The sequence below is a fragment of the Ostrea edulis genome, chromosome 2 (genome assembly GCF_947568905.1).
Source record: "Ostrea edulis chromosome 2, xbOstEdul1.1, whole genome shotgun sequence".
NCBI lineage: Eukaryota > Metazoa > Mollusca > Bivalvia > Ostreida > Ostreidae > Ostrea > Ostrea edulis.
This window is the reverse complement of record NC_079165.1, coordinates 76515683-76538790: the sequence shown is the minus strand read 5'-3', so window position 1 is coordinate 76538790 and position 23108 is coordinate 76515683. Positions and strand designations below refer to the sequence as shown.

General features: G+C 34.7%; 2 protein-coding genes and 1 long non-coding RNA gene across 4 annotated transcripts in view; all 3 read left to right on the top strand.

Annotated features, from left to right (window-relative positions):
* The window catches only part of LOC125681397 (hemicentin-1-like), a 56975-nt gene extending 53972 nt beyond the window's left edge, over positions 1-3003 (top strand). For both annotated transcript variants that reach the window (XM_048921463.2, XM_048921464.2), the window contains one exon: positions 1534-3003. In XM_048921463.2, the coding sequence (XP_048777420.2) occupies positions 1534-1613 (80 nt within the window). In that variant the 3' untranslated portion in view covers positions 1614-3003. The remainder of the gene's footprint in view (positions 1-1533) is intronic.
* An 11135-nt stretch (positions 3004-14138) lies between these two features.
* Positions 14139-23108, top strand: part of LOC125681398 (B-cell receptor CD22-like) — a 32965-nt gene continuing 23995 nt past the window's right edge. Inside the window, exons 1-3 of the mRNA XM_048921466.2 lie at positions 14139-14221; positions 14304-14422; positions 15124-15343. Coding sequence (XP_048777423.2) covers positions 14155-14221; positions 14304-14422; positions 15124-15343 — 406 coding nt within the window. The 5' untranslated portion in view covers positions 14139-14154. The remainder of the gene's footprint in view (positions 14222-14303; positions 14423-15123; positions 15344-23108) is intronic.
* On the top strand, positions 15391-21343 carry LOC125681404 (uncharacterized). The gene is made up of 3 exons (XR_007372246.2): positions 15391-16111; positions 18197-18328; positions 20192-21343. It is a non-coding gene; the product is annotated as an uncharacterized LOC125681404 (long non-coding RNA).

The following is a 23108-nucleotide window of genomic DNA, read 5'->3' as shown; positions in this document are numbered from 1 at the left end:
AGATGTATCTTATAAGAGGAATGGCTTGTAATGGGTGTTTTTGTAGGTAAATTGATGCATATATAAAAAATGCATCCAGCCATTGAGAAAAATTTGCTAACTTTCTTTCCTTATTCTTTGGTTTGAGTAGGAAAACACCTCCTTCGAAAACAATTTGGTTTTGATTCTCTGAACAGGGGTCTTGCAGGAATAATTTACTTAAATGCACATATTCATTGTTCCAAATCTTCTCTCTGAGATTCAGGGAGACATGAGCTCCTAATGGAGAAGCCACACTGTTAAATGGACTAGGAGTACATATATCGAAATTAGCATCCGTACCTTGATTTATTGATGCCCCCGATGATGATGCCATCTCCGCGACGGGCATGATATTAGCAACAGGACTCGCATTCACTGGAACAGAGGGAATGTTGATACCGAGCGACTGTTGAAGAGATTCCACATCTATTTGTGTTGTCCGCACCGACGATGATGAAGCGGTAGATGGAGGCTGAGTAACCCTTGTAGACTGTCCCGCTGTGGACGCTTGTCCGACCTCATGGCTTGTTCGCCCCCGGGCCAATACACTTTTTGAAGACACACGGGACGCCGGTTGTTTAGCGTATGGGCTTCTTGATTTCGATGCCCGTTTGAGATTTTGCCCTCAGCATCTTTTCTGTTGAACTTGATAACTTATTTCTTTTAAAGAACGTCGATGTTGCACGATTGTATTTTTCGATATTTTTTGCCTGTACCCAAGTTGGATGCTGAGACAGAAAAGGAAGTAAATGACGCGCATGCTCCGAAAGTAATAAGAAGGGGGGACTACTAATAATATCTGTCGTTCGTAATAAAAAGAAGGGGGGATGTGGAATTACTTATAAGAGTTGTCGTTGTTTTCATAACACATAAGACTACTATATGCATGAAATAACACGGTTTATCTATATATGATAAACCGGCATTATATAGAAATTACGTGATTGATCGATTGAATATCGTTTAACGTCCCACTCGAAAATATTTCACTCATAGAGACGTCACCATTGTCGGTGAAGGGCTGCAAACTTTAGGCCTATGTTTGGCACTTATGGCCTTTGAGCAGGAAGGGATCTTTATCGTGCCACATCTGCTGTGACACGGGACCTCGGTTTTTGCGGTCTCATCCGAAAGACCGCCCCATTTAGTCGCCTCTTACGACAAGCAAGGGGTATTGAGAATCTATTCTAACCGTGATCCCCACGGGACTGATGGACAATTTATTATTTTCAATTATTAAGTGTGATGTGATGCTCAGTAGTTCTTTGCAACTTTATTTTTTACTTATGGTACTGAAATTCGTTAAGTCGCATTTTGATACTCTCATATAAGTCCATTCAGTCCTCTGCTCTAGTTTACTACTACATGTCTACTCTTTAAATTGTCAGCCCTCGGATGTTTGATATTTTATGTTGTTTTTTGTCAAAGAAATAATACTATTCATTCTTGATGATTCCTTTGCTATGTGCTCTGATAATAAATAATATCAATGAAATATAAATTATTTCACAGATGAGCGAGATCAGATTTACTGCAACTCCAAGATGTCAGCGTCTGCAGGTGTGTACGTAAACTTGACATTTCAAAACTAGTGACTTTAAAGGATATCCAACCCGGTGTACCTTGTTTTACAATTCTTAATAAACCTAAGAGATAATGCTAAACTTGTAATTATGTATGCAATCACAATAATTTAATTCCCATGTATCTACAAAATATTGTACCTGATATTAGAAACACATTCTCGGTATTTCACTCGAAAGTCTTCAAATTATATATTACCAAAATGCAGGTTGGAACTATTCAGCAAACCTTTTATTTCCCATACCGTCAGAATTTGGAATACTCTTAGTGTTCATACAAGGGGAGCAACTTCCATCAAAAGGTTTTAAGAAATGGCAGCTAAATAATGTGGTAAAACCGCCAAAAGCCTTTTCATATGGGAAATGATTTAATGATATAATTTACACAAGGTTGAGACATATTTTTCACGAGCACGAGATTGACTTTACCTATGTGAGACAGCCATATGAGATTTTTCTGTCTCACACTGCTGCGACGTCATTTGATTGTGATGTAATACATTTTCTATGATTTACGTAACACGAGGAAGTAAACAATTTTGTTATTCTTTAAATTTCATTCTGATACAGCTTTCAGACTGTCTAATTAGTTATTGCATTGAAGTTGAAATAAGGATTTTGATAATTGTGAATTTTCTGATATTTGTGAACTTTCTCGAAAATGTTGAATTTATGCACTAAACTGTGGGTAAAATGTTAGAAAAATAATCATTCATTGTTTACTCGTGTGGGATAGAGACATTTCGTCTCTGGAACAAGATCCCTTGCCCAGAACTCCGCAAAGTTTCGTCCTAGACTGTGGATTTTGTCCCCTCGGTGGAATTTCCCTATCCCACACTCGTGCCATTGAAGGATTCTATTAGTATTTTAAACTCTTGCATGTATCTATTTCGTTGTAAAATAATTTACAATACAAAATGTTCATGTGGATATTCAGAATGTGCTTACCATTTTTAAATGTTGTTTTGTGTGTGTGTGTGTGTGTGTGTGTGTGTGTGTGTGTGTGTGTGTAACATATGCTACTGCAAGACACTATTCAATGAATAAAATACAATAATTCGATGATATATACCTTCTAGATGTGCATCTACCTGCATGCTACGGGGGAACGGAATTTTTCAAGGGTATTCAATCTTTTCTAAATGAATGTGGCCATTTCTCTGGGTAAAATAATTACGTGCTTTTTTATATATAATTTAATAATGATACCACCTGTACTCTCTGTGGACACACGTAATATTAGTGTATTGTATTTCTTTGTATCCGTTGTAAATTGCTGATGATGTATGATAATTTTATCAATTATTGTAATTGGAGTGGGCTGTGTTTTGGAATTTATGCATAATCGTTTTCATTATTCTGTCAATAAACCCAATAAATGATTTTAGTAGACGTTTAATATACGTAGTTATGGATCTTAAAGATGATAAGATCATTAGGTTGAGATAATATTAACTATGTTGTTTATAAACTCATTTGTTAGATGTTTTGATATTGTATTGCTATTTCATTTACTGCATATTCAAATTGATAGTCGTTTTCACAATCTTGTTTCTTCTATACAAAGTTAGGATGTTGTGCTCTATAGATTAGCTCTGAATTTTGCCTTTCTCACTAAGGCATTCATTACATTCCTTTCCATGAGGGTCAATATTCCAAAAAAAAATCTCATCATACAAAAAATCCATTATTAAGTACCCCTTTCGTAGACAACGAAAAGATCACTGGATCAGAACTTTTAGGTACTGCATTTCCATATGAATCCAATGATAATGTATACAATGTAGGAAATGTGACTATTCCAGAAGGAAATGACGTGAATGTGACCTTTTACAAATACAAAAAGAGTAAACGTAGTCATGGATATCGTTCATATAAAAGATCAACTATGAACGATGTCACGCTTCGCTTGATTCACTTTTACCTTCCGTCAACAGACAATAAGGTCCACATCATATATGCACAAAACTTTACTCTATCCCATTGAAAGGTTTGAATAAAGAGTTTGAAGAAGCCATAGCTATTCCATACGTGGAATTTTTAACACCAAAATATAGACTGAACTCTATGATTATGGATGTTGCCGATCACAAGCTCTTTAAGACACCGCATTATGGGTGCTATTCCTTTCGATTTTCTTCAATTCATACCGCCATTTCCTTAAGCTCAAATCTACAAACATAGGAATAGATGCATAACATCAACATAAGCAACATAATTCATCATAAAACAGTTTAGTCTTGTGTTCCAACATATTTCAAGTTCAAGTCTACACCTTGTATTTCCTACAGATATTCTTCTATTATCGCATCTAAAGTTTTTATCTACAAACTTCGCAGTACCAAGATGTAGCCCATCTTTTAATGAATCCACCTACGTGTTCTTGTTCTCCATCTTGTGTCAACTCTAGTCCAGCTGATGTAGTTGAGTATTGTGACCTGAGATCACGTATTTTGAAATGTCCTAAATTCAGAGAACCTCGCTCATCTAATTGGCGATAGAACTTCATCTCTGAATTGAATTCATGTGAAGATTATGCCAGACGATGAGCTAAATATGAAAAAGAAGAACTTGATACCTTCTCAAAATCTATTAAAAGTATAAGAGGAATATCACAATCTCGTATTAGAAACATCATAACAGAATTATGTACCATCTATCCCTCTATGTTTAGTAAAACAGAAGTGATAAAACATTAGATAGGTTACATGTGGAATATGTTTTGGTTCCAGCTGACAAAGCTTGTACCAACATTGTGTTTGTTTGCAAGGATCATTATTTCAACGTAGTTTTAAACTAACTTGGCATTGATTCCAGATTTGGTAATCACACTTATCCTGCGTTTTCAAAAGACAAATTTTTCATAATTATGCTTTAGTTTAGACACATTTAATATCCCAGTCAATGGGATCGATGAATGTGGGTTGCCGTACCTATAATGGATTCCCAAATTTCACAAAACACTTGCTAAGAAAGATACATTGCTTGATCAAGTAAACGTTGTACTAAGTTTTGCTCCTCGAAAAAAAAAATAACATTTGCAAAATGGAATTCGCAAAACCCTGATATTAAACGAGACTGTTGAAACCCCGGTCACATCAACTTGTTTGTTAGCAGCCAGTCTCGCTTTAAAATCCGATCACACGTAGAACAAATTCTTGCGTATATGGTTTTCATTTCTCTAAACTGATTCGTTAAGCAAGATATTGTTCTACGTTTGATCAGTTTAAATCGAGGCAAGCTACTGACAGACAAGTTGACAGTGCAAGGGTTTCAACTGTCCCGTTTAAAAACCCAATTTTAAGCTACCACCTCCATCTTTTACCTGTAGGGTGAGCAATGGTAAGCCGCCTGTCAATCAAACATTTAACAATATATCTCAGGTGGAGTGACATCCAAAGAGAATGTGGTCTGCAGCTACCCCATAGAAGTGTTTTGATAAGAATATCAGCCAATAATCCCGGCATTATTTAGATCTTGAGGAAGCCCAATCTACCAGAAGTTTGATAGCAATGACCTGCCCACCATGGAGGGGAGGTGTAGACTGTGTGTCAGCTCATTATACAAATACTGTGACCACAGAAACCCTACATGCGGGCCTGAGACAGTTCCTGTGTATATCGAAAGTATACACAACACCCTAATCTTTTGACCAGGTTAATTCCAGATAGATGACAATGACCATAGATTAGCTCCACCCACATCCAGTGATCCGTGAAGAAACCGTACAATACTATTTTTGGGTCTTTCAAGTCAGAATTTCGCAAATTTTATGGTAGTTATAACAATCTAGTTAGGCAATAAAACCTATATTTGGGTCAAATGCTGTGTGACTTGTTTCATATCGATTGTTAGGCCGTCCTTGACACACTGATTTTATCTACAGATAACTTGGGTCAACTGATCAAGATATAGGGTTTACGGCGAGTGTGACCGGTCGACAGGGGATGCTTTCTCCTCCTATTTACTTGATCTCACCTCTGGTAAATCCAAGGTTCCGTGTTTTCCAATCTCTGTGTTTTGTACTGCTGATAGAAGTTATAAGATTGATTACTGTTTGTTACATTAACCTACATATATCATTTCATCATCGAGTTTGTATCTCTGAATTTCTTACCCCAAGTCATAAAATGAAGTCCGTAATAGCTCCAAGTGACTAAAATTTTTAAAACCGTCTGTACTTTCACTATGAAAGCCGTTACACGTTAGTTACTACTAATTACCCAAAAAGGATGAAAGGACCCATAACGATTTAGAGACTCAAATACTAATATCTATCAATATTGATTCATTATAATACATACATTATACTAATAACAAGTCATTATAGATAAACAAATGTCGTATTATGTCTATTTTTATCTAAACAACATTATCACAGGTGTTTGACGATTGATGATAATGATGTTAATTTGGGTAGTTAGTGACAACGATGAAAATGACTGTAATAAGTGAAAGTACAGACGGTTTTACAATATTTAGTCACTTAGAGCTATTACGGACTTCAATTTATGAATTGGGATAAGAAATTCATTTTAGAAATGATATCTTATGCTGCACATTCTATGTAATAGATTGTTGCAATGCTCAAACATTCTGTTTACTCATATAGTGCTAGGGCCCAGCTAAAAGTCGACCAAAAAATAATAGACATTTTTCCAAATTCATTTCTGCATATCTTGGGAAGTATACGGGATTTTCGGATGAACGTTGGTAGTGATGTAAATTGATTATGTATGAATATATTAGAATACAAAGTAGAATTCTATATCAATTGGTTTCTTGTTTTTACAGCGGCTAACTTGGATACCCTATATGCAGAGTTCTATACCTTTACTCAATTCGACCCCAAGCGATGTAATTGCCTGTGCCCTGACCATCCCATATTGTCGATGAGGGTCATAATTCTAGAAAAATAATACCAGTATACAAACAATCCAACCTTAAGTACCCCTTTTCGTAGACAACAAGATCAGGGCTCTAGGTACTACATTTCCATATGGATGCAATGATAACGTATATGATGTAGGATATGTGACTTGTCCAGAAGGAAATAACGTGGATGTGATGGGACTCTTTGAAAATGCTCGAAGACGGAAAGGCACAAATGCATATCGTTCATATAAAAGATCAAGTATCAATGAGATCACGTTTACCTTACGTCGAAAAACAATTACAATATAGGTCCACGTCATATTCGCACAAAACTTTACTCTGTTCTATTGAAAGTTTCACATACGTTATTTGAAGAAGCCATAGCTAATCTATACTTGGAATTTTTCAACCCCTTAATATAAACTGAACTCTATGATTATGGACGTTGCCAATCACAAGGTCTTTAAACCAGCGCTTGTCATGGATGATATTCCTTCTGAATCATGCCGCCAGTTCATTCAGCTAAATTTACAAAAAAGGGATATATGCCGTCAACATAAGCAACATACCTCGTCATAAAAGAATTCAGTCTTGCATTCTGGCTTATTTCAAGTTCAAGTCTACACCCCATATTTCCTACAATTCTATTATGTATATATTATATGAATTGCTGGTCAGGGTTTTGCAGTTTATGAAAATCGGGAACCTGATAATGATAGATATATCAAATGATAATTGAAAACATACAGTTGGTTACATGTAAAAGGGAAACTTAATATAAACTATACTAAAGCGTTTTAAGATTGGTTGTCTCCTCCGGTAATGCATCATAATATTTATGGTCTCTTTAAAAATGCATATTCATTGATTGAACAGGTCAGTTGATTGATTGTACATGTATATTGTTTAACGTCCTTCTCGAGACTTTTTCACTCATATGGAGACGTCACCAAGACCGGTGAAGTGCTGCAAAATTTAGGCCTATGTTCGGCGCATAAGGCCTTTGAGCAGGGAGAGATCTTCATCGTGCCACACCGGCTGTGACAAGGGACCTTATTGTTCGTTGAGTCCGATCTAAAATTATACGATCAGGTATCCTTTGACAAGCTCTACAAGTTTTAATATTGGCATCGATATTTGAAATATTAAGTAAAATGCATGTAGTAAACAAAAACTTGCGTCTCTAATGACTTCAACTATGTGTTGGAATCCAGCTAACAATTCAAAGATAGGCGACCAGGTAGCGTTTCGTAGGCTTTACTAACCAGTTTCTAACTTTTAAATTGTTTAATCCAATTAAGAAACATCTATTGAAATATTAGGTAAATGTCATAACAAATTATGTAAAAATGAGTGTTTCTCAGTTTTTGAAAGTTTATAAGATGATTGATCGTGCCTCTGTAAACAAAACCTTAAAATTTGAAATCGATACTAAATACAACGATATTATGCCTCTTACTTACGTAATATCGCCAACATGCCCTTCCTCGTGGTTCAGTGACCACATATGTGTACTATGAGTAATTCATAAGAATACTTAGACTTTGTCATTAGAAATTTTAAAAGCATAATCAGCGCCTATTTGGACGTCATAATCAAGGACATTACTATGAATATTACAGCTATGTTTGCCATATTGAATATCTTGTATTTTTTGGAATCACTAGTTCTAAAGAACTAAGCATTATTCTGTAGATTATCAAATCATATATATATATATATATATATATATATATATATATATATATATATAGAGAGAGAGAGAGAGAGAGAGAGAGAGAGAGATATGTATATGCAAGGTGAAGATAACGAACAGTGATCAATCTCATAACTCCTACAAGCAATGCAAAATAAATAGTTGGGCAAACACGGACCCCTGGACACACCAGAGGTGGGATCAGGTGCCTAGGAGGAGTAAGCATCCCCTGTCGACCGGTCACACCCGCCGTGAGCCCCATATCCTGATCAGGTAAACGGAGTCATCCGCAGTCAAAATCAGTGTGCCAAGAACGGCTTAACAATCGGTATGAAACACGTCAGACAGCATTTGACCCAATGCGAGGTTATATTGACGAACTAGATCGTTATAACGACCATAGAATTTGCAAAATGCTGACTTCAATCGAGACTGTTAAAATCCCTGTACCATCAACTTGTTTGTCAGTAGCTTACCTCGATTTAAAAACTGACTATACCCAGAACAAGCTCTTGCATATTGAATCGGTTGAGATATATAAACACCATATGCAGGTGATAATGGAATATTGCTACATAAATGTGGGAAGTTGACGATGGAGAAGCTGAAATCATCCCGTTTGTCATACAGTTGAGTTGTCAGTTTGCCGTTAATGTCTACTTTCAATAAAATATCTAAGTATGAAGCAGAAGTGGACGACTCTGTGGTGTCCTTTATTTCGAGCTCACGGGGATATATCAAATCGACATATGAATGAAAGCTATCATTGTTAATAGACAAAACGTCATCGATATATCTAAAAGTCGAATTGAAGGTCACAGCGAGATATTTTTTCTTCTCACGTAGAAGTTTGTGAATAAATTCTGCTTCATATGAATATAAAAACAAGTCAGCTAACAAAGGAGCACAATTCGTGCCCATGGGAATTCCAACAGACTGTTGGAAGTCTATATATATATATATATATATATATATATATAGAGAGAGAGAGAGAGAGAGAGAGAGAGAGAGAGAGAGAGAGAGAGAGAGAGAGATATCTTAGCAACAAAGCCTATCAACCCAGGAACTGCTGATTGATCTTAAAACATATATAACTACACTTAAGTATACTGCAACTCAACATTGTAAATATGATGAATTTATAAATCAGTGGAATACATGGTTTTTTCTCTTGGACAGACTCTAATTGGCTAATACACTTATCATTATCTATATTTTACATTAAATTTTTATCTTGCTTTTTATATCAACACAACCTAGTTATGATTGATTTTACCATACTTGTATCAAATGACATCACATTAATTTCTCTATCTCTTTCATCACCCCTCTCTGTCTGTCTCCAACAGTCTTTCTCTCTCCCCACTCCTCTCTTTTCTATCTCTCCTTTGCATTAATGTATGTATAGGTATGCATTTGTACACTTATTTGTGACATAGATCTCAATAAATTTGTCATTAAAAAATGTATGCCATATTAGTTGGTATTACCCTAGGAATAAAAAACACGTATTTTATATCAAGCTATAAGTTATACACTTGATGAAAATTATGCATTTTGACTCGATCGTATTAAATTGTAATGAGCTAATTTCCTATTTAATAATACATTCTCCGGATCGGATAGTGAACACCCCATTTCGAATTATTCATGATCAATTGACGTCCCTAGCTGAAGATGGAACGTAATCAATAACATGGTGGTGTAAATGCATGGACGGCCTGCAGGCTGTTGACAGGACACGTTCATCGCAGAAAAGACAGTCAGACAGATATCAGGGTATAGAGAACCACTTTTCAAAGCAATGGAAAAGTAGCAAAAATTCATGTTTAACATTAAATCGCTATTAAACAGGACTGCATACTGTAATCGAAATCCATATCGCCCATGGTGTTTCTAATAATATGTTCTTCTCGCGCGCCTGCGTACATCTACCATAAACGTCGCTCCTTTATAAATATGTATTAGAAAATTACCGCTTTCCCCTTGCTTTGAATAGACCAGTACTCCTTTAATACCAGTAATTGTCAAATAGTATTCATACACTGTAATTCATCGTACTGACAAAGGTTTGATCAGGTTTTTAATGCAAGGTGAAGAAAACGAACAGTGATCAAGCTCATAACTCCTATAAGCAATGCCAAATAGATAGTTTGGCAAATACTGTTGAAAGGTCATATGTTCAAAACAATATCTAGCAGTGATTTTTACTTTATAAACGTAAAGATAGGTATGAATAAAAGTTAAGCGGCGTTGGATAAAAAATGTTGTCTTTACATTGATAAGAAATAAAACTGTACAAACTTGTGCATAGAACGAATTTGTTACTCGCTTATCGTTCTGGATTTTTGGTGTGATTGTGACGTCACAACGACCCATCGATGGAAACAAAACAATGGAAACAGTGTATATTGTACATCGTTTTCTTTAACGAATAGCTCACTAATTTAATGGATATGGACGACTTTCTGTTTTCTGACGAACTGCCCGATTTTGTGCTTGAACCATATCCGCAGTTTAAATCTGTCAGAAATGATACACGGCAAGGGAATAACGTTCTTCAACAAAGGAACATCTTACTTTGAAGAAGTCAACACATGCAAGCACCACAAGTATGGACACTACTACCTCCCCTTCCCCCTTTTGATTTTATTATAGCTGCGACAAATTCTCCAAATGTGTGGACTCCCTGTCTATCCCACGCTAATTTTGATTTATGTAATCGTTTCACATTTTTTGTAAGTTTTAGAGATTAGCTTTCTACCGGTAACATTAATAAAACCAGTAGAAGTAGCTTACAAAAACCGTGAAACGAATACATAAATCGAAATTGGGATGGGATAGAAAAGCAATCCACACATTTCCACGAGGGCTTGTGTTCCAAATTGTGGGGGGGGGGGGGGGGGGGAATAGATAAAACTATGAATCCTCTTGAACTCCCATTTGAAGTCGTTTTGAAAAAAGATGCCGACATGTTTCAGCAATTTATATATCGTTTAAATTACACCGCCAGCAATACATGTAGTATCATACCAATACAAGGGACGAACGTCGCCATCTTGGAAAAAAATAGTCCCACTCAGCTCAACACCCGTTTCTGTACTCTAAACTAACAATTTATTGGTTTATCGTGACAAAATACGCAATTTCCGAGTTGTCCAATAGTTCTTTCCCTTTGTGGAACTCTTACGCACAGTAAGACGCAAAACATACCTTCGCCCACACGTGGTAGGTACAAATGCTTATCACTGCCTTCATATATTGCCTGAAAGATGATTATCAGACATCATGCAACCACCCAAACTGCTGGGACACACAATCTTATTATATTTATGATTATTTGATAATAAAATAACTCGAACAAAAATCGATAATCACTATCTTTCTTTGATAACGTATCCTCGTGCAGAAGGGGAAATAAAAAAATAAATCAATATTAAATGTAATGGCATAATTCAAAGAAATATTACTCTTCATATGGTCAGTTTAATGTATACCAATGGCTGATATAAACAAAATTTATGCTTTGAGAAATTTCATTCTTATAAACATAATTAGTCTATATATACATTTTGTACCCACCCAAGCGTTCAACAGAATATTGAACGTACCTCCATCACAAAGGAGCTGATCTCTCAGAGCTTGTGTATTAGCTGCAGTGCTGATTTTCCTAAATGATGATGCACTTGTCACCGTTTGACACACGTTCCATCAAAGGAAAACACATACGATTTCAATTGATTGAGGGTCATCTCGTCAAAACGGGCTGAAAGGAACGAAAGTTACTGTATCGCAACGGCTGGCTATAGGGAAAGTGGCAACATTTTGAATACTAAAATCAGTATAAATGTTCAAAATGTCCTCAGCATTCTTGCAAGATGCATGCCCTGCTAATAAATCGTAGTAGCATCAAATGGATAGATAGAAGTATCTTGTAATTTTCATGTAATCTATATGGTAACGCCATAAACTGTAATTTCAATATTTCAAATTTTGACACTTTTTCTTCAGCCGGCGTCGTATTTGAAAACTTATGCTCTTTTCAGACTGATTTGACGAGATGACCCCGAAAACAATTGAAATCGGAGGGAGGTCTTCTACATCTTTTAATATGTAAGTTATTTCTTTAAAAAACCCTGCTTGGATTTAATTCTATAGCAGGAATTCCTTTTACTTTTTAACTTTACATACATGTCTATTGGTGTCCACATTTTTGGCTACCGACGGATGTGCTGCAGTGCAGTGTTAGTGGCAACAAATCTATCCCGTCTGATATTTTGTTCCCATATTCTTTTCTAAATTTGGAATCCCTTGGGAAGAGATACATGGCCACCCCCTTCTGCGGCCTAATACTGTAATTATATGCAACACACTGTGGCCTTTTCCAAAACTATGCAATTAATACTTTGTTATATTATACAATGTTGTACGTCTATGGTTGTTTACATCACAATGAGTCTTTCTGACGTCATCAGCAAGAAAGATAAACCGCATACTCCCCGTCGAGGCCTCATCTACGTATAGTTTGTGAGCAAACCAACTCTGGCGGAAGTTTGAGATAAGCCGCGATCATCAAGGACCATTTTCGTGATCTAGTACATTTGATCCACAGCCACACGACGTTTTAGATATCTATAATAAAAAACTGTCTTCATATAAACAAGAATATTGCTCATAGGAAGACAATCTTGTTTTATTATAGATATTTAAAACGTCTAGACTGTCTGCGATTTGATCACCTGTTATGACATTATCTTGCATTGAAAAAAATATATCTAAGAATGAATTATTGTTTAACAAATCTTGATTAACATTCAATTTTTCAAAAAGTCGCTTCATATGACCTTTGATACGCCATATATAACTTTAACAAATGAAATTACTTTTCAGGTTGCATTTTGTTTTGAAAAACTTGTTTAAATCCTGTTCTTGCTGTAGGCCTAAATGTTGCAGCCATATTTTATTGTTATACATTTGATAAAGTATGACTAATGCCCATGTTGCAGCCATTTATTGTTATACATCTAACAAGCACCAATAATAAATAATGTCAACATGCCTTTAATTAATGTAAAATGATTGAGAGGATGAATTTGCTATGTAAACACTTAAGAGGGTAATACGGAAATATATGGGGTTGTTAAAAAAGATTTTATTCAAGGAAGCCTTGAATAATTTTTTCCATGACTTCATATATTTCCGTATTACCCCTCCATGTGTCTACATAACTAGTAATATATATCGATTCTCCCCACACCGGTGTATTGAATGGAGCGCGTTAAATGCACATTTTAATCATTCACATGCGGTTGTTAACCCACAAGTGTGTTCATACGTAGTGATATGCCCATTCCATAAGTTAGAAGTTCATGAGATATCAACCTTAGTTTCACTTGGTGAGATTGTTAATGGATGTAAATATAACCAAGTTCCTCTATCATTTTCTAGTGTTAATTAAAGTGTCCTCAATTGGTTTAAAACTTTATTGTTGTATTTTTTGTTAGAGATAATGTTACTTGATATACCGTACGGTACCTGTAATGTTTATCGTTATTGAGTAATGCAATTTTATTTAGCATTTATCAAAATGTATAGGTATGATGGCAGAGTGTCTAAGTCGTATCGCCTTTTTGATATCGGACTTCCGATAAGTGAATAATTGCATTAATGAAGGTATCCGTGACACACATTCGGGTTTCTATCAGTTTCAATAAAATAACTAACATCTCAATTCAAATAGTACACCTAAATCAAGTGAAGTGGTGTAAGAATCTTTATGATAAATCATTCCAGTTAAGATCTGAAAGAAATTCGCAACACTAATACCTGTTTAGAAACTTTTATAATGTAGGATTTACTCCAAATAGTGTGCACTTTTCACTGTGTTTACTTTTCGTACGTTTACTTTTTAAAGATGTAAATTTTCCGGATATTTCACCACCACCATGAATTTATTCTAAAACCAGGAAGTTTATAATCATGTCGACCAGGTTGCCATACATTGTAGTTCTGCTATATACCTGGAATGTAATCTCATTGGTACGAGGTAAATAACAATAGTAGATAATTTCTCTATGCGTGAATCTCCAATTTAAGCTGTATTATACGCCTATATGATTAATTTGCAGGAAAACCAGTGATAGATCTCGGTGGCGGAAACACGATAGTTACAGAGAGTGGATTATCTGTAAGAGGAACAACTTCACGGTGTTACAGTCCAGTGCCATCATTTACCTGGGAGTTAGTGGCGAGTTACCTTTGTTGATTTAAGTACAAATGTAGAATCAAGCTTAACTGAAAGCCATCACCAGGCTGTGTAATTTCTCTTATTGAAACCAGAATGACAAGAATGTCTGATTTTTAAAAGAAATTTTGAATCACGTTAGACTTTAGTGTGTTTCGGATTATCGCAATGACTGTATTGAACTTAAACTGAAACTTATACAAGCATTAGAACATTGTTGCATTCGTGACACATGATTTAGTTTTATGACACCGATTTAAGATATGGCATGCGTGCGCAAGATCCTCTCCTCAACTAATTTATTAGTTCATGTGAACAATGATAACATTTCGAAATACCTTGAAATGCATACATGTCAATTTGAGCATCTGCTGCACTGATAGGATCCCCTTGTTCTGATCTAAATGCATAAAGACTGTTAAGTAAAGCCAATTATTCGTTACACTACACAAAGGCCAGACATCAAATATTCAATATAATTATATGATCGAATGATTCCGTGTTTTCCAATTTGTTGAGATCCAACAACTTTGGAAAAATAGAACGTAAATTCACTCACATATTCATTCCGTTATATAATTTCATAATATTATTAGTAGTATTCTATGTCATAATTTTGTAGGCAATGGATTGTTTCATTTTTTATCAATTGCCTTGTTGCTTTAACACCAACCATTAGTCTTTATTTCATATCACAATTATAGTCTACAGATAAAAGTTTCTCTCCAATATCACTGAATGGAGATACAGCAACAGCCACAGTTGGCGGATCCTGTGGTGGTGGAAGTAGTCTGTACACAGGATCTGTAGCAGTGAATTACAATGTCAATCAAATTGTGTATGGGCAGACTGTTTACTTACGTCTTACCATTAACAACATGCCAAGTATATCCACCATATCAACAGAGACGTTCTCATTTCCAGGTATGAACAACCAAAACATATTTTGTCAATTTTGGTGTTCTGAAAAGAGAGTATTCTCCAAAGCATAATCATTTATGATTATAGTCATATCAGCAATCTTCATTAGTTTCATTATGAAATAATGTTAAAAAAGACTTTTTAATCTTTAATTAGCATGCATTTGATAACTGGATTTTGAATACTGAATTGCAACAATATGTGATACAGTGGCATAAACTAACCTACACAGTCATTACACCACATCTCTTCAATTTGTATTTGAGTAAATTCATCATGGTGTGGGATAATGTACGAATAATTTTCCATTCCAAACAGTTGATATGCTGACGCTAATTCTGTTTAAAGTGTTCGTTTGTACACGCCCATCGTCAGACAAGACGTATTATGTCATGGCACTGTCTGTCCGTCCGTGTGCCAGTCCTAGGTCATGTTTTCGGACTTTTTTCCGTAATGGATGCATGTACAGTGTTGAAATTTGGTCACAAATTCTCCCTTAAAAAGTGAAAGTTTAAGCTAGGTTGGTGCATTACTGTTTATTCATCCCGCGGCCATTTTCAAATGAAACCGAGGAGTGGACTTCAAACATCACGGTAGCAAACACAAACAGCATGGCCAAGAAAACGATTCGGGCGAAGAATATCCAGTGTCTACCTTTATTAACACAGGATCTCATTGATGACTGGGCTAACAACACGGCCAAAATTCCTCGCTCAAAGCAGACAAAAGAATATAGTAACTTTGTCGAGGGATACATTCACGATGTCGAAGGTAAAACTTTGAATTCATAAGCTGTTATTGTAATGCTAGACTTGATAACGTGTGTGTTTACGACGCTATTTATCCTACCTAAGTACAACATGTCATGATTCTTTGGTTCGTTATATTTTTGTAGATTTAGAAATGTGTCATATCGATGTATTAAATTAATATATATTTCAATTAGATATATATCGAAATAAACAGGTTTGCGCACGTGTACAATATATAGAGTTGTTTATGCAATATCAGCTTTTGCAGTTTAATCTGCACAAGTGTTGATCGTTTAAAAAACATACATTCAGGCCGTCAATCATTAGTTTTCTTCTCTCGATCAGAGATTGGGGAAATAAAGTGTGCATGCATACTTTTGTTTGCATAGACTAAATCAATCAATTGTTTTATTGTTAATTTTATTTCACTTCAGTACAGGCAGTTGATAGTAGTTTTGACACATTTTGTGTTAGAGCAAGGGCTTATCCTTCTATGAGGAAAAATGAAACTCCGTATTGACTTTTGGTTTGATGATGAGTCTTTTGTTTGGTTTTCAATTATTATTCATGTTGACAATGTGAGTTTCTTTTGATGTATTGAATATTACATAAGCTAACAATTAATTATGTTTTCTTATTTGTTTCTCTTTGTTTCTCTTGCATGCATGGCTATCTTCAGGATAATGACAATAATTATTAGGTGTTAAAAAGATTATGGATGTTCTTTAAAGGGCATGGACCCGACTTGTTTTCCCATTTTTAATATCTACAATGCTTAACTAAGATATTTCTAATAGTCAGCAAATAATTTTAATGCCAGTTATTGAATTACAAGCAAGATGAAGATAACGAACAGTGATCAATCTCATAACTCCTATAAGGAATATAAGAAAGAGATTTGGGCAAACACGGACCCCTGGATATACCAGAGGTGAGATATACAAGTGAGATACATAACTCACAATTCGTTGTTACATTTATGTAAACAAGGCACATGCCGTGATATTGTTTACATATAGATTGTTTTATAGAAAATATATGAATTCATATAGATTGCTTTTGTGGAAAATAGTTTTTTAACATTTTAATGAGATGGGACAGGCATGGGGACATTATAAACTCTTTAATTGGTTTTAGAACTATCTTGTTAATTGTAATATCTGCTTTCAACAAACAATTTACTGGTATATTTAACCTATGTAAACAAAAACGTGACATGAGCCTTGTTAGCATAATAAAAAATTATGAGCTCTGCATCTCTCTTGTAACTCTACAACTGACATTCAAAATTTGCATGTTCATTAGAAATACCTTTCTTAAACATTAAAAATGGAAAAATAAATTTCCAGCTCAAATCATGTCCATGTCCCTTTAATTCAGGTTGAGAAAAATACCACACACTATGCAACTCAGTTTTTGTAGTTCACCTGAGTAAACTCAGATGACCTGTAGCAATTGGTCCGCGTCCGTTGTGTGTTAACAATCGAACAGTTTTAACTTCTTGATATTACTACCATTCCAAAATATTTTCAAATTTGGTATGAAGCATCTCTTGGACAAGGGGACATGAATTGTTAATTTCAGGACTCCTGTACCCCTGGGGTCTTAGGGGCTAGACAAACTGCCAAAAAGTAACACATTTCCAAAAACAAAAAATATTCTCTAGAACTGCACATGTGTAAGAAAAACTAAATGCATTGTGATGTAGAGCAGGAAGGCCTCTACCAAAACAGTTACATGTAATTTTATGATACTCTAGATTCTAGATTTCGTAACCCTTGGGACTAGTGATACTTTTGACTAATATAATCAGGTGACTCATAAGGCCTGTGGGGCTCTTGTTTAATTAAGAAATCTTATATACATGTACATTTGATCATGTAATCTAAAATCTGTTTGAAGAAAATAAATATAATTATATGAATCTTAAATGGTTTTCGTTTAACAGTAAAATACTGTAATATATATATATATATATATATATATATATATATATATATATATATGTGTGTGTGTGTGTGTGTGTGTGTGTGTGTGTATGTATGTATGTATGTATACCTAATTATTTATGTGCGATTTGTAATATGTATATAAACATTTGCAGGTCAGGTTTCGATGGATTCACCTTATATGGTCTTATCATCTCAATGTGACTGTAAAGCTGGGAATGGTCATTGCAGCCATTGTGTTGGACTATTATACCTATTATGTCATTGCCAAAAGCTTGGTTTTAAAGGTATTGTAGAAATGGAACTTAAAGGAAGTGAACATAAAAAAAAAATATTTGTTGCATAATAAACTTACAAGACCTCCTGAAACTAAATAGTGTGGCCTGAATCTAATTTGCTTGTTTCTATTACGAGATTTGATCAATTAAACACTCTAAGTTAAAGGTTTTTGGAGGTCATCCATTATTTCCCAGTATGCATCTGTGCTCTGACGTAGATGAGACACATTGCTGTTGTTGACTGGGTCACTATTATACAGCAGAAATTTATGGATTCGTATTAGAATTGATGGATAAGGTTTTGGAGCAAAAATAATTGAAATCAAATCTAATTACGATGCATTAAGAAAAAGAAGGAAACACTCCCACAAAATATCTCCAGCTCCACCAACTTCTGAATTTACTCAGAAGCACTTGTACTGTTATATTTCAAGATTCCAAATCAATTAATTTTATTAGATTTTAAAATATTTGGAGATAATTAAGGTGACTGTGTCATAAAAGTACTGCAATATAGGCATATGAATTATATATTTTATAATAATTGATGTACATGGACCACAGATAAATTTCGGAGATGCAATTTAGAGTTATATTATTTATTTACACTAATAAAAATTACTTATTCAGAATCTGTATCAAAGTCTGAGGTTTTAAGAAATCCTTTATAATTACAATGCTGTTTAGGAAATATTCCCTTAATTTATGTCACAACAAATGAGAGTAAATTAAAACTACTCTGATTTTTACCCCAAGAGGCTGACCGCGTCTGATCTAGTTGATAAACTGTCTGTAGGCCATAAAACTTAATACCATGCCTGTAACAGAATTGTTACTGTTACTTGTATCACGTGTGTGTGTGTAATTGGAAATATTTACACACAAATGCCATGTTATGTTTAGATTTTAATACATGTGAATACAGAAGGTATTTTTCTTTTTCGTGTTTTTCTTACTTGTTTAACAAGTTGTTATCAAAGTCCTCTGAGACCCTTCCTCTCTGGATACATAAATCCATGGATAAATGTAAGCTGTATCAATTATAACAGGACTTAGACACACCGTGTCAAAATATGGGTTTAGAGAACCTCACTTTATGTGTATATCCATGTAATCTGACACAAAATGTTCAAACTCATGACAACAAAGACACCCCTTGATCATGAATGTACTGAATCCTCTCTCATTAAAATCAATTGCTTGTAATGAAAAATTATTCTGAGAAACAATTTCTTCCTCTGTAACATCAGGTTCAAACTGATATCCCATATCTAATTCACTTTCTGCTGATGACATTTTAACGTTGATGCTTGCAATGTGCCAAAAATGCACAATGTTTCCTACTGACATCAGCATCAGTGTTGCCCTCTAGTGGATGCTAAAAGATAACCCAGCAGGGAGGTAATATTTTTTTTTCAATATGGCAGCTCCAAAGGATTGAAAAGATTGGTTAATCTTTATGAAATATTTCCCTACTAAAGACAGCTACATCTTAATGATTTTCAGAATTCATTATATACATCAAAATGACAAATTTAAACCCTTTGTCACATTTACATGTTCACTTCCTTTAATATATATTTTATTTCACTTCTAGAAAATTGTATAGTTGTAATTTATACTGATGTTATATCACAAGAAAACTAAAAACATGTGAATCAGCTTTGCTCATTCAATACACCTAAATATCGCAATCACTTTATCTCTTCTGTAGAAATGTTTAGGTGTACCATGTTTATCAACATATTTAAGTTGTGTATACCTTGTAGGTTATTATTTCAGAGTATAAATGTTCCCCCAGGCCCTTGGTTTTTACACTACAAAAAATTAATTTTACATACTATATATTAAATATATGATAAAATTTTACAGCTGTTCCACCCATTCAAAGCAAAACATCCCTGCCTCAGCATTGAAACATTCCACAGAGGACTGAAGGGTTAGCCCCAAAACAACATTGAGATATATAAACTGAAGCCGAAGACAAGTCAACCCAAGAGGAAATGAAAAATAACTGAAGGCATTCTTCCTAATGTGTATTGCCCTGTAAAACACCAATCCCAAGCAATGAATTGAAAGACACTTTAATCAAGCAACGTACAGCGATCGGTAGTCATGCCCAAATTTTAAAAGTTTTTGGCATTGATGAAGAAAATTGTGAAACTGTTCCTTCTCAATTTGGTCCAGTGCCTGTTGGATCTCCCCTTTCCTACCAGCAGAAAATTTCTAAGTCAGATGGTGACCTTATTATCAACAACCCCGATCAACAGACTTTTCCTGATTATGAATTACCCAACCTTATTTCAGAATATATTACTGTTCTGAGCTATGCAGATTTTCATGTATTTATGGGACTCCACATTAATCATGATTTTGCTATAGAATTAGAAAAACAAACAAATGGACAAAGTTATAACAAGACATGACATAATGTCCGTAGAAATCACATAACGTCTTCCATATTTCAAGATATTTGTAGTAGGAAATCTGACTTTGAAAGTCTTGCTACAAGAATACTACAGACCAAAAACATTCAAACTGCTACCATGAAATATGGACTTGAACATGGACCTGAAGCTGCAAAGTTGTACTCCGAAATCACAATGAATAATGTGTACAAGTGCGGTTCTGTACTTAATCCAACTGCACCTCATCTTGGGACATCTCCTGATCGTAAAGTCTATGACCCTACAAGCATACCTCAGTTTGGCCTTCTTGAAATTAAGTGTCCCGACAAGGATTCATTTGTAGATTGTAAATATCTAGTGAAGAACAAAACTAATGGAACATACAAACTGAAATAAAGTCAGTTACTTTTACCAAGTAATGGACCAAATGGCACTGACGGGCTTAACGTGGTGCGATTTCTTTGTCAATTGCCGTCAGGGCTATCACAAGGAGATAATTCATTTTGACAGTGATAAATGGGATGACATGAAAATTTCTCTTGATGAATTTTATTTCGAGTTTCTACTTCCAGCAATTTGTAAAAATTGTCAAAATTAAAACAACTTCATAATTGAAGGTATTGTCATTTAATTTTTCATTCTACCATATTGAAAGTTTCAAAGAAAAAATGCTCTCAGAGTTTTAAAACTTTTATTACACAATGCTGTATTAGATATTCAGTACTGTATTAGTTGTACATGAATGCTACATTAATAGCTGAAAGGTATGACACAGTTTATTGGCATATGATTATCACAGGAATACATATGTAGTATATTTCTATACAACTCCCTTCCCCTTGTGTATAAAAAATAAAAATGGAACAAGTATTCCAAGAATAACTGATTTGTTTCAATAGAATGTAACTTTGCACAATTTGATACCAACAAATTAATACAAAATAATTCTAAAAGTGAAACATGTTTTGTTGTTAAGACTAAAACTTCTTGCACTGAAAATTTTTATGCAAGTGCGAATTTGTAGTTAAAAACAATGGGCCTCGAACATTTGTTAAAATTATACAAACAGTACAAATCTGATTTATTGAAGAAGTCAAGTTCAATGAAATAACCCCATCAAATATATGGTATTCTTTAATTCTACGAATTGCTCTTTCTACATATATCCGTAATCGGGCAATTTCATGAGTGTTTCCCACCTCCTCTTGCTAAAACTTCCCTTTATGACCGAGAAATGGAGGAATTACTATAGTAGCAAGTTTAGTGTCTAACAAGTCTTGAATTAGAAATCCTTTGTCAACCATGACCTGATCATTTTCTTCAATCAGACCAATGATCCCTGACCTTGCAGTGATATCCTTATCAGATATACAACCTGTTAACAGAGAACTTACAAATGAAACACTACCAAATGGTGTATTACCTGTAAGACTTTTCAACGTTGTATGACTCTTATAATTCGAATATGTTTCTGAATTTAAGATCTTTGAGCTTGGTGTTTGTACTTTAACTTCAGTGCAATCTAAGATTACTTTTGTATTTGGGTATGTACATTTAAAGCAGGCAGGCATATTTTGATCTACAATTCTGCGGGAGGGCCAAATACATAAACTTCCAAACATTGCATACAAATAATTGGCCCATGTAATAAGTATTCTACTGACAGATGCCTGGGAAATATTGAAGCTAACAGCAACATCTTGTTCAGGAAATCCTTGTCGAACTCTACACATAAACATAAAAAACTGATCTATTAGGCTTAATGACATGTAATCATCTTTGAACGGAGTTGTTTTAATTTTGTCTAGGTTGGAAAAATGTCTTTACATCTGTGTCCAACGTACCATTTAAATATGGTTTATGACTTGTGTTCATGAAATTTAAAAACAAGAGGCCCACAAGCCTTATCGGTCAGCTGAGTACTAGTGGAAAGGTATTACTAATCCAAAGGGCTATGAAATATAGAAAAAATACCCTGTTCTGAATATGTAAGCAGAATTCTAAGGTTCACCAACAGTTTAAAACAATATGTGTTCTTAAAACTTCACTGCTCTCAAAAGTGCATACACTGATGAAAGGCTTTAGTTTACTCAGGTGACCTTAAAATCATAAATACACTAACAATGTATCGCATCATTAGGGAATTAACAATGAGTCCCAAACCCATACTACATGTATATTCAGTAGAAACTGTTTTCTTGATCTTGTACACTGTAATGTTAATAGAACCTGAGCCTAGGAGTCAATTTAGTAGATCATTTAATGTTCACTATAACCATGCAGGCATTTTGCTTCCTTGATGAGAAGTCAAGACGTTTTTATAAAATGTGATGCATTCTCAATATATGACCAAATTGACTCCACCCTAGGACCGGAACCTT